This window comes from Hylobates moloch, unplaced genomic scaffold, assembly GCF_009828535.3.
Source record: "Hylobates moloch isolate HMO894 unplaced genomic scaffold, HMol_V3 SCAFFOLD_15, whole genome shotgun sequence".
In the NCBI taxonomy this organism is placed as follows: domain Eukaryota; kingdom Metazoa; phylum Chordata; class Mammalia; order Primates; family Hylobatidae; genus Hylobates; species Hylobates moloch.
In genome coordinates, this window is record NW_026652290.1 from 97,764,226 (window position 1) to 97,781,061 (window position 16,836).

The window sequence follows — 16,836 nt, forward strand, 5'->3', positions numbered from 1 at the left end:
CACTGCAACCTCCGCCTCCTGGGTTCAAGCGATTCTCCTGCCTCAGCTCCTGAGCAGCTGGGATTACAGATGCCCGCCACCACGCCCAGCTAATTTTTGTATTTTTAGTAGAGACAGGGTTTCACCATGTTGGCCGGGCTGGTCTCGAACTCCTGACCTCAGCTGATCCTTCCACCTCGGCCTCCCAAAGTGCTGGGATTACAGGCACAAGCCAACATGCCGCCCCCCCCCCCCCCCTTTTTTTTTTTTTTGAAACGGAGCTCTGTCGGCCAGGCTGGAGTGCAATGACGTGATCTCGGCTCACTGCATCCTTCACCTCCCAAATTCAAGTGATTCTCCTGCCTCAACCTCCTGAGTAGCTAGGACTATGGGCGTGAGCCACCATGCCTGGCTAATTTTTTTTTTTTTTGGTAGAGGTGGGTTTCACCATGTTGGCCAGGCTGGTCTCAAACTCCTGACCTCAAGCAGTCCACCTACCTCGACCTCCCAAAGTGCTGGGATTACCGCCGTGAGCCACCACCCCTCGCTAATTTTTGCATTTTTAGTAGAGACGGGGTTACGCCTTGTTGGCCAGGCTGGTCTCGAACTCCAGACTTCAGGTGATCCACTGGCCTCAGCCTCCCAAAGTGCTAGGATTACAGGCGTGAGCCACCGTGCCCAGCCCGATGTCTGCAGTTTGATGAGTTTGCACATATGCAGTCACCACATTCAAGATGACAGGCGTGTCATTTCCCGAGGTCTCTTGTGTCCCACTGTTTTTGTTCCTTTATGGGAAGGACCTTTACCATGAACTCTACCCTGTGAACACAGTTTGAAGTGTGCGGTACCAAACAGGTCACTGTAGCCCAGTCACACAGCAGATCGCGGCATTCCTTAAGCCTCAAGGCCATACAACCATGGAGGAGACGGAACCTAACTGACCCACATCCGCCGGGACCCACGTCTCAGTCCCCCCTTTAGTCCTGACGCTGCCTCAAGGAGGGGGTCCAGGCTGAAACTCAGAGTGGGGGGACTCGGCTGACTCCTGGCTCAGGGTCCAGGCAAGGGCAGGGGAATGTAGTAAGCTGGGACTTCAGGAGCCTCTGAGGCTCAGCAGCCACCCCCTCCACCTACACCAGGTGTGTTAGGCTGAGCTCCCAGCCTCCTCCTAGGGACATCCGGAGGACAGAGGTGGGAGACAGTAGGGGACAAGAACTGGGGGTGGGGGGCAGCCCTCCACATCTTCACAACCACCTCTGCCAATCTTGCAAGCTCCAGAGCCCCCACGCAGGGTGCAGTGGCTGCGGTATGCACTCCCAGGAGGGAACAGGAGCTGCGGGGTACACTTTCCATAGAACTCAGTGCCTACCGTATGCACTCCCTGCATGAGACAGCGCCTTCTGTATACCTTCCTTGCAGGACGCAGCACCTGCTGTATATACTCTCTACAGGATGCAGTGACTGCTGTATGCGCTCCTCTGAAGGTGCCATATCTACTGTATACACTCCTTTGCAGGGCACTTCTACAAGATGCAGCACCTGCTGTATACCCTTCCTGCAGAGCATAATGCCTGCTGTGTGTGCTCCCTGTAGGTGCTGTGCTTTCTGTATACCTTCCCTGCAGGGCACAGGGCCTGCTGTCTGCACTCCCTGTGGAGCTCTGTGGACTGGACGTCTGAGAATGGGGCACATCTGAGCATCTGAGGAGGATACAATTGCCCTAATGACACATTCACACATGCCCTAAGCTGACTTCTTTCTTTTTTTTTTTTGTTTTGTTTTGTTTTGTGTTTTTGTTGAGACGGAGTCCCGCCTGTCTCCCAGGCTGGAGTGCAGTGGCGTGATCTCGGCTCACTGCCACCTCCGCCTCCCGGGTTTAAGCGATTCTCGTGCCTCAGTCTCCCGAGTAGCTGGGATTACAGGCACTCACCGCCATGCCTGGCTAAGTTTTGTATTTTTAGTAGAGACTGAGTTTCACCATGTTGTCCAAGCTGGCTTCAAACTCCTGACCTCAGGTGATCCGCCTGCCTTGGCCTCCCACAGTGCTGGGATTCCAGGCATGAGTCGCCGCACCCAGCCTGCCCTTCTCTCTTGAACCCTTCAGTGAGGACCTTCCTGACATCCCCACAACCACAACCCCCCCCAACCCGGGGCCATCAGTGGTGGGCCTGGGCTATTTTCTCCAATAGTCCAGGTCAGAAGGTGGGGGGGGGGGTTATACATTCCGGGGGCTGCCTTACCCGCTGGCCTGGGACTGGCTGGGTTGTTCACAGCTGTGCACACAGTAGGTGCTCAATAAATGGCATATGGGTGGCTCTGCTGACATGCTACAGGCTGGAGGGCAGACTGAGTTGGACTGGCAACACCCTGTATGTCCCCAGCAAACCTCTCTCCCTGTGGTCTGCGCTGTGGGACAGCAGGGTGGGCTTCCTGGAGGAAGGGGTGCTCAGACCGAGACTAGGTGGAGCCCAGGGAGCAGAAGGACAGTCCCCCACCCCCTCCTTTAGTGCCCCAGCCCCTCAGCCCGCCAGCCAGGAGGCGCCGTGGGGCGACACCAGAAGCTGGTGGAGCCCAGAACTCAGGGCCTGGTCTCATCCCTGCGTGGGTGGGCACGGGGCGGCGCACAGACGCCCGGCGGGAAAGGGTGGGGTGGGGGGAGTCCTGGGGTGCCCCCTCGCGTTGCCGGTCCGCGCAGAGCCGGATTCCAGATGGAAGGTTCGCTGTGGAGATCCCTGCTGGGCCCACTGCTGGGATGGGGAAACAGAGGCCGGAGAGGGTGTGGCCGCGGCTGTGAGGGAGAGGGATCGCCTGGACCCGGGTCTGGCTCTGAAGCCCCGCTGGCAGCCCCGGGGCCCGGCAGGGAGGGCCGGAGGCGGGGTGGGGCGCGTCCCCTGGTGACAGCAGCGCCCGGGAATGCGCCAGCTGGGAGGGTCTCTCCGCCCCCCGCGCGAGGCCCCCGGGGCCGAGCTTCTCCCCAGTGCGCTGGGGCCCTGCGCTGGGGGTGGCCGGGACCTGGGTCAGGGAACCCCCGGATGGGAGCCCAGGCACGCCGGGGTCCCCATCCACAAGCAGGGCGACCCCCCGCGGGAGGGGTGAGGGGCAGGACCAGGGGAGGGGGCTGTGACCGGGGATGGGGACGCCGGCGGGACGCAATCCGGGCGTCGGCGGGGTAGGAGCAGCGCCCGGGACTCCCAGACCCAGGGCGGGATGACCTCGGTTCGCGCACATTCCCGGGCCCTGAGCGCGGCGCCCGGAATAGCAGCCCCGGGGCAGAGTGGGGCGGTCAGTCCCCGCCCGAGCTTGCCAAGGTCACCCGGACCCGGGCGCCCGACACCAGCCTGCGGCTCCGGGACCCCTGCGATCGCGTCCGCCAGGCAGTCCCCTGCCGCAGATCCGCGCCCGCCGCGCAAGGGCGCCCGGGGCCGCCGCCCCTCCTGACCCGGGCCTGGGCGCGCCTGCGGAGGCCGCGGTGGGAGGGGCCGCCCCAGGCTCCCCCCCACCCCGCCCAGCACCTTGGGCCCCGCCGCTTCCGCTCGCCCTGGGGCCGCTCAGGGAGCCGGGACGCGCTGCCTGGGCTCCGCACAGCCGGTAAGTCCTTCTTCCTATCCTCCCACTTTCTCCGGAGGAAACTGAGGCCCAGAGATGCGGCTTGCCTTGAGATCCCACCGCCAGTCCGGGCTGCAGCCCACACGGGGAGGGGAGAGCCTTGATTCTGGGCAGGGCCCATTGAGGAGGGGGTAGGGTGGTTCTTGTAGCCCCCCACTTTTCACCACCTAGACCCCCACTCCTCAAGCCAGGCTCAGAGTCCGGTGGGGGTGGTCAGAAGGTCAAGCCCCCTCCCCCTGTTTTTTTTGATTGGTTGGTTGTTTTTGAGACTGAGTCTCACCATGTCGCCCAGGCTGGAGTGCAGTGGCCCCATCTCGGCTCACTGCAACCTCCGCCTCCTGGGTTCAAGCGATTCTCCTGCCTTAGCCTCCCAAGTAGCTGGGATTACAGGTATGCACCACCACACCTGGCTAATTTTTGTGTTTTAGTACAGATAGGGTTTTACCATGTTGGTCAGGCTGGTCCCAAACTTCTGACCTCAGGTGATCTGCGTGTCTTGGCCTCCCAAAGTGCTGGGATTACAGGCATGAGCCACCACACCTGGCCCCCTTCTCCTTGTTTTAAGTTTCTGGTAGAGACTTCTTCCTGCTTCCTGGGCCAACCCAGGCTCTGGGCTCAGAGAGGGGCACGGATGCAGCAGACCACACAGCTGTCTCAGCACCTAGAGATACCCGGGACCCTAGATCCTTCGTGCTCCAGCGGTCCAAATGCTGGAGCCAGCGGGGCCTGAGAGCCAGGGAAACAGGGTCCAGGTGGGACCCAGCCTCCTCCCCAGCTGGTGACCGGGCCGGGGCACACCCGCCTGCCTTCAGGCTCTGCTGGCAGCGGGACACCCTTGCTCACTTGGCGGCTGCTTCCCTTCCCTCCCCCTTCTCCCTGCAGGCCGGGGTCACGAGGAGGGTGTGGATGGCAAGTGACTTCATCCCTGCTCCGACAGATGGAGAAACTAAGGCCCAGAGAGGCAGTCAGCCTCCTCCCCTTTCCTGCTCCAGCCTCGGCAGTGGCCCCTTCCCTCCACGGGCGGTCCCGGAGCTCAGTCCCACCACCTCTGCCCATGAGGCCATGAGGCACCGGCTGGACCCGGGCCAGGTCACCCCTCCCTGTCCCATCCCCAATCCGGGGGACTCCCTGCTGTCTGGGAGCTGAGGGAGCACTGGGACCGGGGTGCAGCTGGGGTCCTCTTCTAGGGACCCAACTCCTGATCCAGCCCCTGCCGGCTGCACCTTCTGCAGGGTGTCACAGAATCATGGACTGAGTCCACTTGGCCCCCACTGCACAGATGGGGAAACTGAGGCCTGGGAGAGTGGAGTGGCTGGCCTCAGGCCACATGGAAAGGTAGAAGCAGTGATGGTGGGGAGGGCGGGGAGGGGGCCCCAGCCCTACGAGGCACCTGTGTACTATTTTTGAATGATCCCTCCAATCATCAAGCATCGATTAAGCACCTACTGTGTGCATTATAGCACAATACACACATCAATAATATTGCGGGCCGGGTGCAGTGGCTCATGCCTACGATCCTAGCACTTTGGGAGGCCGAAGCGGGTGGATCACTTCAGGTCAGAAGGTTGAGACCAACCTGGCCAAGATGGTGAAACCCTGTCTCTACTAAAACTACAAAAATTAGTTGGGCGTGGTGGCCGGCACCTGTAATCCCAGCTTCTCGGGATGCTGAGGCAGGAGAATTACTTGAACTGGGGAGGGTTGCAGTGAGCCATAATTGCACCCCTGCACTCCAGCCTGGGCGACAGAGCGAGACTCTGTCTCAAAAACAAACAAACAATAACAACAATAATAATTGCAGATGACATTTTGAGTTCTTCCTCTCCATACCGGGCTCCACGCCTCCTGTCTTCTTTACCTGATCCACGGGCCCCCTCAACTTTCCTGTAAGGGAGGCTGTGTTACCCCGTTTTTCAGAGAGGAGAGGTAGGGCTCAGAGAGGTTTAGTTACTGTCCAAGATCACACAGCCAGTCAGAGCAGAGCCGGGACACAACCCTGTGTCTCTGGCGGTGGCTCCATGGACTCGGCTCCTCTGTTCCCCAGGCCCCGTCTCTTCCAGAACCTCCTGCTCTTCCTGTGGGCCCTGCTGAACTGCGGTTTGGGGGTCAGTGCTCAGGTAAGGGGGGGCATGAGCCCAGGGGGTGGCGAGTGGGAATGGGGACCCAGTCAGCAGTGTGGGGTCACCAGCGTCCCCCCACCAGGCTGACCGTGCCTCTGTCTCCCCAAGTAGGGTCCGGGCGAGTGGACCCCGTGGGTGTCCTGGACCCGCTGCTCCAGCTCCTGCGGGCGTGGCGTCTCCGTGCGCAGCCGGCGCTGCCTCCGGTGAGCGGGGCCGGAAGGGGGTCCCTGCCCCTCCTCCCCCGCCGGCCCAGCCCGGCCCTTGGCCACACCCTCGGCCTGCCCACACATGCTGTGCCCTTTAATCCCGCTGATCCCGCTGGAATGCGGGTGGGGTTGGCGGGGGCGGAGGGTGGAAGGCCAGCCCTGGGAGGGGGGTCCCCGGGGATTCTCGCCACACTGTGGCTTCCTGCAGGCTTCCTGGGGAAGAACCGTGCTGGGGAGACTCCCATGAGTACCGCCTCTGCCAGTTGCCAGTAAGCCTCGCCCACCTCCCAGACCAGCCTCCCACCCCAGGCTGCCTGAAGCCCACCACCTGCCCCTTGGGTTGTCCCAGTCTCTGGCTCACCTATCGCTGTCCCTAGGACTGCCCCCCAGGGGCTGTGCCCTTCCGAGACCTACAGTGTGCCCTGTACAATGGCCGCCCTGTCCTGGGCACCCAGAAGACCTACCAGTGGGTGCCTTTCCACGGGGGTGAGTAGTCTGGTCTCCTGTGGTCAGAACTGGTCCAGAGTAAACAACTCATTACTCTCAGGGAGAGGGTCTTGGAGGGTTGCAAAGAGAAGAGGGTATTAGCGCTAGGGCTTTGAAGGATATGTAGGAGTTAGTGAAGTGAAACAGAAACAGCGTATGTTAGGTGAGAAACGGGCAGAGGGAAGCAGGGTTCATTCTGCACAGGGCTGAACACCCGACTGAGGATTGACTTAGAGCTGTATCCAGAGGCCAACACTTCTCAAACTTATCCCAGTAGCAGGAAATGTTGCTGCAATGAGCTGAAAATAGCGAGTTATATGACTATGCGCCCGGGGCACTGCGCCTCCAGATTTCAGGGAGACAGGCAGCTTCACACGCCATGGGGAAGGCAGACACAGATATAAGAAAAGCCTAGAATGGACCAAGTGCCATCCATCAACCTCATTTCCTTCCTTCCCTTTCTTCCCTCCCTCCCTCCCTTCCTTCCTTCCTTCCTTCCTTCCTTCCTTCCTTCCTTCCTTCCTTCCTCCTTCCTTCCTTCCTTCCTTCCTTCCTTCCTTCCTTCCTTCCTTCCAAGAATTGGAGGACACCTGCTGTGATCCCACCCCCGCAGAGGCCCACTAGGGCCAGCCCAGGATCTGTTCCAGGCAGGGTCCACCAGCCAGGCTCAGGGAAATGGGAGCCAGAAAGAGCTGGAGAAGGAGGAGTGGAGATCGGGGCTGTCGGCCTGTGTGTATGATCAGACAGCCCATTTTGCCCCCTTCCAGGCAGAAGGGGAAACTGAGGCCCAGGCAGGAGCAGCGACACACCTCAGTTGTGCGGGACTCAGTCCAGTCAGTGCTGGACAGACACTTCATTAGGTACTTGCTGGTGCTTGGGCCAGAGGCTCAGATCTTCTTTTTTTTTTTTTTTTTTTGAGATGGAGTCTTGCTCTGTCACCCAGGCTGGAGTGCAGTGGCATGATCTTGGCTCACTGCAGCCTCCACCTCCCTGGTTCAAGCGATTCTCCTGCTTCAGCCTCTGAAGTAGCTGGGATTACAGGCTCCCACCACCAAGCCCAGCTAAATTTTTATTGTTGTATTTTTGGTAGAGACAGGGGTCTCGCCATGTTGCCCAGGCTGGTCTTGAACTCCTAGCCTCAGGAGATCTGCCCACCTCAGCCTCCCAATGTGCTGGGATTACAGGCATGAGCCACCGCACCTGGCCTTTTTTAAGGCCATCCATCTGCACACTGATTGAATTCTTGCTTCTGTATCCTAGAGCTTGGAACAGTGTCTGGAAAACAGTAGGTGTTCAGTGGAATGAAGAATGAGTAATGGTGTTAAAAATGAATAATATGTAAGGACTCCTAATATAAAGACTATGAACGAATGAATGAATGAATGAATGCAGCCCCAGGATACTTGCCTGGGAGTCCTAGGTTGCTGGAGGCAGAGCACCTACGGCCCAGTCCTGGCTCTGCCTCAGCCTCGACGTGTGGCTTTGGCCAAACCTCTAGGTTTCATCTGCCCAAGGTGATGGTTGCCTGATGAAGCTTGGTAGAGGGGGGCTGGAACTCGAATAGGGGTCCCCGGCCCACCGACTCCTCCTGCCCTCAGCGCCCAACCAGTGCGACCTCAACTGCCTGGCTGAGGGGCACGCCTTCTACCACAGCTTCGGCCGCGTCCTGGACGGCACCGCCTGCAGCCCGGGTGCCCAGGGGGTCTGCGTGGCTGGCCGCTGCCTTGTAAGGACTCGTCAGGCCCCGCCCGAGCCCCGCCCACCTCCTACTAAGGCTCCACCCATCCTAGGCTCCACCTCCATCCTCTCCCTAGGCTCCACCCCCTTCCCCCTCCCCTTCCAGGCCCTGCCCCCAGCCCCCCTTAGGCACCCACCCCCTGGGCACCAAGCCCATCCTCCTCCCTCCGGGTCCTGCTCCTCCCTAGACTCCACCCCCATCTTCCCTCCAGGCCTTGCCCTCTAGCTCCCAGGCACTGCCCTTTCCCCAGGTCCTGCCCTTCCCAGCGTCAGTGACGCCGCGCCTGTCCTTCACCCTTTAGAGCGCCGGCTGTGATGGGTTGCTGGGCTCGGGTGCCCTCGAGGACCGCTGCGGCCACTGCGGAGGCGCCAACGACTCGTGCCTTTTCGTGCAGCGCGTGTTTCGTGACGCCGGTGACTACCTGCCCCGTCCTCCCTGCACACACGTTAGAGCGGGCCCTTTAACAAGCCGTGGCCCGAAAGCAAATTTCCGTGCTGATTGGCCAGTGTGCGGCCCAGCCCCCCTTTCTCCTCATCCTCATTGGCTACTGACAGATTGTCCCGCCCTTCCCCAGAACAGATGGGGTTTTAACGCTTTCCCTGCCACACTGAAGCAATAGTAATTGTAACTCCAAACGTTTACGGAGGGTTTTCCGGTTCCCAGGACCCTGGCTAGCTGTCTTACCCGCAGTAGCTCATTTAATCCTCAAGTCATCACTCAAATACACTCCCACTGGCACCCCAACACCCTCCTACCCTCCCGCCCAGGTGCCTTCGCTGGGTACTGGAACGTGACCCTGATCCCCGAGGGCGCCAGACACATCCGCGTGGCGCACCGGAGCCGCAACCACCTGGGTATCCTACGGTGTGAGGCGGGAGGCACCCAGCCGGCCACCGGGGACGGTTGTCCCTGTTTACAGATGGGGAGACTGAGGCCTGAGGGGCGGACTCCAGGGTCTGGGAGACGAGACGACAGGTCCCTGAGGGCTGACTGTTCCCTTGCAGCGCTGATGGGGGGCGATGGGCGCTATATGCTTAATGGGGACTGGGCGGTCAGCCCGCCAGGGACCTACGAGGCGGCCGGCACGCATGTGGTCTACACCCGCGACACAGGGCCCCAGGAGACATTGCAAGCAGCCGGGCCCACCTCCCACGACCTGCTCCTACAGGTGCTGTTGGGCCTTCAAGAGGGTCAGAGCGGGGAGGCTGGTGAGAGAGGGTCAGAGGGGGCAGTTGGGGACAAGGTCAGAGACGGGAGGCTGGTGACAGAGTCAGAGGGTGTCGGCTGGGGACAGATCATCAGTGGTGAGAGGCTGGGGACAGGGTCATAGGAGGGAGTTTGGTGACAGGGTGTCAGAGGGGGTTGGATGGGAACAGAGGATCAGACAGGGGAGGCTGGGGACAAGGTCAAAGGGGGTCAGCTGGGGACAGAGCTTCAGAGGGGGAAGTCTGGTGACAGGTTTAGAGGCAGGCAGTTGAGGACAGGGTCAGAGGGGGAAGTCTGGTGACAGAGGGTCAGAGGGGGTCGGCTGGGGACAGAGGGGAGAGGCTGGGGACAGACAGTAGGAGTGGAGGTGACTAAGGCCAGAAGGGGGAGTCTGGGGTCAGAGGGGAGAGGCTGGGGACAGAGCATCAGAGTGGGGAGGCTGGGGACAGGGTCAGAGGGGATCAGCTAGGGACAGAGCATCAGAGGAAGGAGGCTTGGGGCAGACAGGATCAAAGAGGGGAGTCTCATAGGGTCAGAGGGAAGAGGCAACCCCAGCCTCCTGCGAAGCTCCCTGTGTGCCCTCCCCTGCTCCAGGTCCTCATGCAGGAGCCCAACCCTGGCATCGAGTTTGAGTTCTGGCTCCCTCGGGAGCACTACAGCCCCTTCCAGGCTCGTGTGCAGGCCCTGGGCTGGCCCCTGCGGCAGCCGCAGCCCCGGGGGGTGGAGCCTCAGCCCCCCGCAGCCCCTGCTGTCACCCCTGCACGGACCCCAACCCTGGCCCCAGGTGAGGTGGGGACAGCCAGGGTGGGGGATGAGTGGGGACTGAGGCCTGTGCCCCTCACAGCACCGCCCACCCCACAGACCCCTGCCCACCCTGCCCTGACACCCGAGGCCGCGCCCACCGACTGCTCCACTATTGCAGCAGTGACTTTGGTGAGACCCCCGACCCCTACCCTCACTTAGCCCCTACTAACCTGGCCTCCTGACCTCTGACCCTAATCTGACTTTACCCTTCACCCCTTCTTCTGATCCTAATTTGCCTCTTGACCCTAATCCCTCACTGATCCCTGACGTGATCCTGACTCTAGTCTCTGTAGATCCCGAGGTCCCACCTGACCCTCAGCCCCTCTTCTGGCAAGGGGCAGGGGGCGTAGAGATTTGGGCAGAGCTGAGCAGCCAGCCAGCTTAGCACGCCCCCTCAACAGTGTTCCAGGCCCGAGTGCTGGGCCGCCACCGCCAGGCCCAGGAGACCCGCTATGAGGTGCGCATCCAGCTCGTCTACAAGAGCCGCTCGCCACTGCGGGCACGCGAGTACGTGTGGGCGCCCGGTCACTGCCCCTGCCCGATGCTGGCACCCCACCGGGACTATGTGATGGCTGTCCAGCGTCTTGTCAGCCCCGACGGCACACAGGACCAGCTGCTGCTGCCCCACTCCGGCTACGCCCGGCCCTGGAGCCCTGCAGAGGACAGCCGCATACGCCTGACTGCCCGGCGCTGTCCTAGCTGAGCCCCTGCAGGAGCCCGGGCCACACACAGCAAGAAACATACATCTGACCAGTCTCAACGTCAATGTATTTCCCCTCTCACCCTGGCTTCCAGGCAGCTCTGAAATACGTCCCACCTGTGCAGCTATGTGACTCCCTCCCGCACACGCTTAGACACCTCTGCATGCAGTCAAAGTCACTGTCACAAGCCGGCAGGCACTGGTGAGGAGGCACTAAGGAGACTCTGACTTTTATTTCGCCTCTCTCCTTGGCTGCCAGGAAGCTCATAGCTATTTATACTCAGAAAGTTTAACGCTGCTTTCATTCCCTTTGCGTCACACTTGCTTGGAGACACTGTCACGAACGAGCATGACACCCTGCTGCCCTGGGTACCCGGAAGCTCGTCTGTTTACTTCGCAGACACTGTGCTGTCTCTGCTCTCTGCTACTCACACACATCCTCATGTGGGAAGGGCAGAGACACTGTCACAAACAGGCATGCCCCTCAGAAGACATGCCTAAGCAGGTACTGCAACGTACCAGCGTACCAATTTCCCCTTTTCCCCTGGCTACCAGGAAACTCAGAGACAATCTTTTCAGCCTCAGCATTTCTGGCTAGATTTCCGCCCATCAACATGTGCTCGCTCCTCTTTTTTCTTTTTTTTGAGGCAAGAGCCTTGCTCTGTCAGCTAGGCTGAAGTGCAGTGGTGCAATCATGGCTCACTGCAGCCTCAAATTCCTGGGCTCAAGCGATCCTCCCACCTCAACCTCCACAGCAGCTGGAACTACAGGTGTGAATCACCATTCCCCGCTAACTTTTAAACTTTTTGTAGGGATGGGGTCTAGCTATGTTGCCCACACTGCTCTCCAACTACTGGCCTCAAACGATCCTCCTGCCTCGGCCTCCCAAAGCACTGGAATTTCAGGCATGCACTATCGTACTGGCTGTTCACCCTACTTTTATTCCTCTTTAATTTTTACAAGCACTTTTAAAAAAAAATTTTAAGTTCTGGGTGTGTGCAGAATGTGCAGGTTTATTACATTAGTATACATGTGCCATGGTGGTTTGTGGCACCCATCAACCCATCATCTAAGTTTTAAGCCCCACATGCATTAGGTATTTGTCCTAATGCTCTCCCTCCCCTTGGCCCCCACCCCACAAAGGACCTGGTGTGTGATGTTCCCCTCCCTGTGTCCATGTGTTCTCATTGTTCAACTCCCACTTGTGAGTGAGAACAAGCGGTATTTGGTTTTCTATTCCTGAGTTAGTTTGCTGAGAATGATGGCTTCCAGCTTTATCCGTGTCCCTGCAAAGGACATGAACTCATTCTTTTTTATGGCTGCAGAGCACTTTTTTTTTTAAGCACCCCAGTCACATGCAGTCGGTCACAGAGACTCAGGGACACGCTGGTAGAACCCTGTCTCAACTGTGCTCATGGGTAGGCACACATGTTCACGTGCACCCCACCCCTCCTCCCGGTCCAGCCTCACCTCCTCCATGCACGTCTGACACTGTGTGGGGTGAGGGCAAGGAATAGAGGAGGATAGGAGCAGGTGGGGAATGAATGGGGGTTTGGTAGGTCCTGAGCCTCCCCCAACTGCCACATACTTTCTCAGGCCCACCCCGGGAACCTCTCCCCAGCTGAGGAGGCAGGTGAGAGCCGCTGCTGTCTGCCAGCTGCCAGCCCGCTATGTTCTTCTGCAACCAGGAGGGCCGACATGGGCTGCGTGTGTACTAGGGGGCGTCACGAGGTCGTTCAGCAAACCCTCCCCCGTGGGGTGCCAACCCTCTGCCTCTCGCGCCTGATGCATGGCTCACACTGCTACCTGGGACAACCTGCTCTGTGTGGGACCAGTGGTTGCATTTCTCTCTGGGGCCGGGGGTGCCTGGGGTCTATGGGTCCCCGCTGTCCACTGGGCATGGACAAGCTGCCCCCATCGGGCAGGGAGCAGCCAGAGAGGGTGAAGGGCAAGGAGGCTGCCGAGGCAGAGGGAGTCGGCAAGAGGTGCGGGACATCGGCGGACTCGGCCCCTGATCTTGCAGATGACCCCAGGCCAGGTGCAGCCCCTCTCCGGCCTCAGTTTCCCGCTCAGTGAGTGATGCCCTCGAAGCCCCTCCCAGCTCTGACATGGGAGTTACACTTTCCTGGAGCCCTTCCCCAGCCCCCTTTTTCCTTCACACATTTCTGCAGAAAGTGCGTATTGAGCACCGACGGCATACCAGGGACCCAGCGGAGCCTGGGACGGCCCAAGCCTGGCGCTTCAGTGACGTGGTGCCTTCTGTGATTGACGTCTGCAGCAAGCGCTGCCGGCGGGGGTCCCAGGAGCTCCCCAGCCCAGGGCCGCGGGTGCTGCGGGGATGCGTGGGGCCGCAGGGCCCCCTGGCGGCAGGACGGGGAATGAAGGGACTCCTTGCGCGCCTCGTGGCTTGCGGCCCCAGGTGCCCTGAGCCCACTTCTGCGTGGGCACTCGCTTCCCCATGGACGCGGGCCCCTCTCGCAGGCCTCCTCGTGACAGCACTGGTTCGTGAGGCCACTGTCGGTGCCTGCCGGGACCCCACTGCCCTCCCTCCCCTGTTAGTCTGCAAGGCTGTCCCCTCTCCCCGGCTGGGGTTTGGAGTGTGCCAGGGAATGGCGGTTTCAAGGTTTCTCTCGGCCACGGACGCCCTGGGCTGCCCTGGCGCCTGGATCTCAGACAGTTACCCTGGGGGCTGCCCAACCCGCCATGGGAGCTGACACTCGGAGAGTTTCCTCAACAGGGACCCCAGGCTGTGCCTGAGGCCAGGGAGGAACACGCACGAGGTGTCCCACAGCCCCCACCGCCAGGAGCACGCCATTCCTACGCGGGCGAGAGGACCCCGGCGTGATTTGAAAATGACAACATCGTTTCCAGTGAGAACCATGTAACCATCGGCGATAAACGGTCTCCTGATTTGCCCTTTAGCTTTAAAGCCAACAAGTGAACGTCGTTATCTTTGTTATTTTTATTTTTTAGAGCGAGGGTCTGACTGTGTCTCCCAAGCAGGATTGCAATGGCGCATTCATAGCTCACTGCAGCCTCGACCTCCCGGGCTCCAGTGATCCTCCTGCCTCAGCCTCTGGTGTAGCTAGGACTACAGGTGCATGCCACCACGTGTGGCTAATTTTTCTTTTCTTTTATTTTTCGTAGAGATGGTGTCTATGTTGCCAAGGCTGGGCTTGAATTCCTGGCCTACAGCGAATCTCCTGTCTCAGCCTCTTAAAGCGCTGGGTTACAGGTGTCAGCCACTGCACCCAGCTGCCACTCTTTCCTCCTTTTATTTATTTTTATTTTTATTTATTTTTTGAGATGGAGTTTTGCTCTTGTCCCCCAGGCTGCAGTGCAATGGTGCAATCTCGGCTCACTGCAACCTCCGCCTCCCGGGTTCAAGCAATTCTTCTGCCTCAGCCTCCCGAATAGCCAAGATTACAGGCACCAGCCACCATGCCTGGCTAATTTTATATTTTTAGTAGAGACGGGGTATCACCATTTGGCCAGGCTGGTCTCTAACTCCTGACCTCAGGGGATCCGCTCGCCTCAGCCTCCTAAAGTGCTGGAATTATAGGCATGAGCCACCGAGCCCAGCCTCCATTTGTTTAAAGACCCCTTTAGGCCAGCTGTGATGGCTCATGCCTATAATCCCAACACTTTGCGAAGCTAAGGCAGGAGAATTGCTTGAGCCCAGGAGGTCGATCCAGGCTGCAGTGAGCTGTGATTGCATTGTTGCGCTCCAGCCTGGGTAACAGAGTGAAACCCCGTATCTATTTAAAAAAAAAATAAAGGCCGGGTGCAGTGGCTCACGCCTGTAATCCCAGCACTTTGGGAGGCTGAGGCGGGCGGATCACGAGGTCAGGAGACAGAGACCATCCTGGCTAACACGGTGAAACCCCGTCTCTACTAAAAATACAAAAAATTAGCCGGGCATGGTGGCGGGCACCTGTAGTCCCAGCTGAGGCGGGAGAATGGTGTGAACCCAGGAGCAGAGCTTGCTTGCAGTGAGCTGAGATCGCGCCATTGCACTCCAGCCTGGGGGACAGAGAGAGACTCCGTCTCAGAAAATAAAAATAAAAATAAATAAATAAAAATAAAAAGGGCTGGGCACAGTGGCTCATGCCTGTAATCCTAGCACTTTGGGAGGCCGAGGCAGGAGGATCACCTGAGGTCAGGAGTTCAAGACCAGCCTGGCCAACATGGTGAAACCCCGTCTCCACTAAAAATACAAAAATTAGCCGGGCGTGGTGGTGCACGCCTGTAATCCCAGCTACTGGGGAGGCTGAGGTGGAAGAATCGCTTGAACTCAGGAGGCAGAGGTTGCAGTGAGCCAAGATTACACTATTGCACTCCAGCCTGGGTGACAGAGCGAGGTTCCGTCTGAAACATAAAATAAAATAAAAAAATACAAAATAAAAATAAAATAAAATGCCTGAGGGGCTAAAGGTCACTATTTCCACCTGGTAAGACAAGTGTGTCCTCCTCCCCACCTGTGCGCCCTGGGGGCGCTGACCTGGGCGGGCCAGAGCCAGTTTTGCTGCTCCCCTGCCAGTGAAAGTGAGGGACCATGCCAGGTGCAGAGTGAGCCTGGCACCCTCTCTCCTCCCTCGGGGCCATGGCCAGACCACATTCTTCAAACCAGCTGGGCCAGTGATTGGCAGATTCTGAGAGCCCCGTCTGCCATCCCCGTGTGATCACCGACACAGGGTGGGGGGTAATTAATGATTACCCTTGCCCTTCGCTCTGATAAGTCCTGCAGACCGAGTAAAAGACAAAGTCCCGGGCCGGGCACGGTGGCTCACGCCTGTCATCCCGGCACTTTGGGAGGCCGAGGCAGGTGGATCACCTGAGTTTGGGAGTTCGAGAACAGCCTGACCGACATGGAGAAACCCTGTCTCTACTAAAAATACAAAATTTTATTTTGTAAGAGGGAGGAGGGGAGGAGGGAGGGCAGGGAGGAGGGGAGGAGGGAGGGCAGGGAGGAGGGAGGAGGGGAGTTTTCGGGGCTGTACCACACAGGCACTGGGGATGGGGGGCGCACTTTGTCTTTTTTTTTTTGAGGCAGAGTTTCGCTCTTGTTCCCCAGGCTGGAGTGCAATGGCACAATCTCCACTCACAGCAACCTCTGCCTCCCAGGCTCAAGTGATTCTCTTGCCTCAGCCTCCCAAGTAGCTGGGACTACAGGCATGTCCCACCATGCCTGGCTAATTACTGTATTTTTAAGTAGAGACAGTGTTTCACCATGTTGGCAAGGCTGGTCTCGAACTCCTGACCTCAGGTCATTCACCTGCTTTGGACTCCCAAGTGCTGGGGATTACAGGTGTGAGCCACCACGCCCAGCTGACCACTCTTTTTCTCTTTTGGAGACAAGGTCTCACTCCGTTGCCTAGGCTGGAGTGCAATGATCATGGCCAGGCATGGTGGTGCGTGCCTGTAGTCCCAGCTACACAAGAGGCCAAGCGAGGAGGAGCTTCTGAGCCCAGGAGGTCAAGGATGCAGTGAGCCATGATTGCGTCACTGCACTCCAGCCTGGGCAACAAAGCCAGAACCTGTCTCACCAAAAAAAAAAAAAAAAAAAAAGTGTCTCCAGACAAGACCCAAAGGCCCGGGGACAAAACCGTTCTGGGTTGAGAATAACTGAGTTATGACTCCTTGGGCAAATATAATATCAGGGTTTGTGGTTTATCCTACTAACTTATTTATTTTTGTTTTGGAGATGGAGTTTCACTTCTTACCCAAGCTGGAGTGCGGTGGCGCAGTCTCAGCTGACTGCAACTTCTGCCTCCTGGGTTCAAGCAATTCTCATGCCTCAGCCTCCCAGGTAGCTGGGATTACAGGCGCCCACCACCACGCCTGGCTAATTTTTTTATTTTTAGTAGAGACGGGGTTTTACCATTTTGCCCAGGCTGGTTTTTTTTTTTTTTTTTTTTGAGACGGAGTCTCGCTCTGTCGCCCAAGCTGGAGTGCAGTGGCGCGATCTCGGCTCACTGCAAGCTCCGCCTC

General features: G+C 58.8%; 1 protein-coding gene across 2 annotated transcripts; it reads left to right on the forward strand.

Moving 5' to 3' along the window:
- The first annotated feature begins 4,864 nt into the window (after positions 1-4,864).
- Positions 4,865-11,829, forward strand: ADAMTSL5 (ADAMTS like 5). Of its 2 annotated transcripts, XM_032177335.2 has the most exons (12): positions 4,865-4,920; positions 5,630-5,702; positions 5,817-5,908; positions 6,120-6,180; positions 6,289-6,397; positions 7,996-8,123; positions 8,437-8,548; positions 8,903-8,989; positions 9,140-9,303; positions 9,936-10,125; positions 10,203-10,274; positions 10,547-11,829. In XM_032177335.2, the coding sequence occupies exons 1-12, from the start codon at positions 4,865-4,867 to the stop codon at positions 10,846-10,848; spliced, it is 1,446 nt and encodes a 481-aa protein (XP_032033226.1). In that variant the 3' UTR covers positions 10,849-11,829. The 2 variants fall into 2 exon arrangements, with proteins under 2 accessions (XP_032033226.1, XP_032033227.1); XM_032177336.2 differs by lacking the exon at positions 4,865-4,920 and having other exon boundaries at positions 5,387-5,702.
- The last annotated feature ends 5,007 nt before the right edge of the window (positions 11,830-16,836 follow it).

Coding starts and splice junctions, on each gene's coding strand:
- ADAMTSL5 (XM_032177335.2), top strand. CDS start 4,865: ATGGGGAAACTGAGGCCTGGGAGAGTGGAGTGGCTGGCCTCAGGCCAC. Junction 5,703..5,816: donor GTTTGGGGGTCAGTGCTCAG/GTAAGGGGGGGC, acceptor CTCCCCAAGTAG/GGTCCGGGCGAGTGGACCCC. Junction 8,124..8,436: donor GCGTGGCTGGCCGCTGCCTT/GTAAGGACTCGT, acceptor TTCACCCTTTAG/AGCGCCGGCTGTGATGGGTT.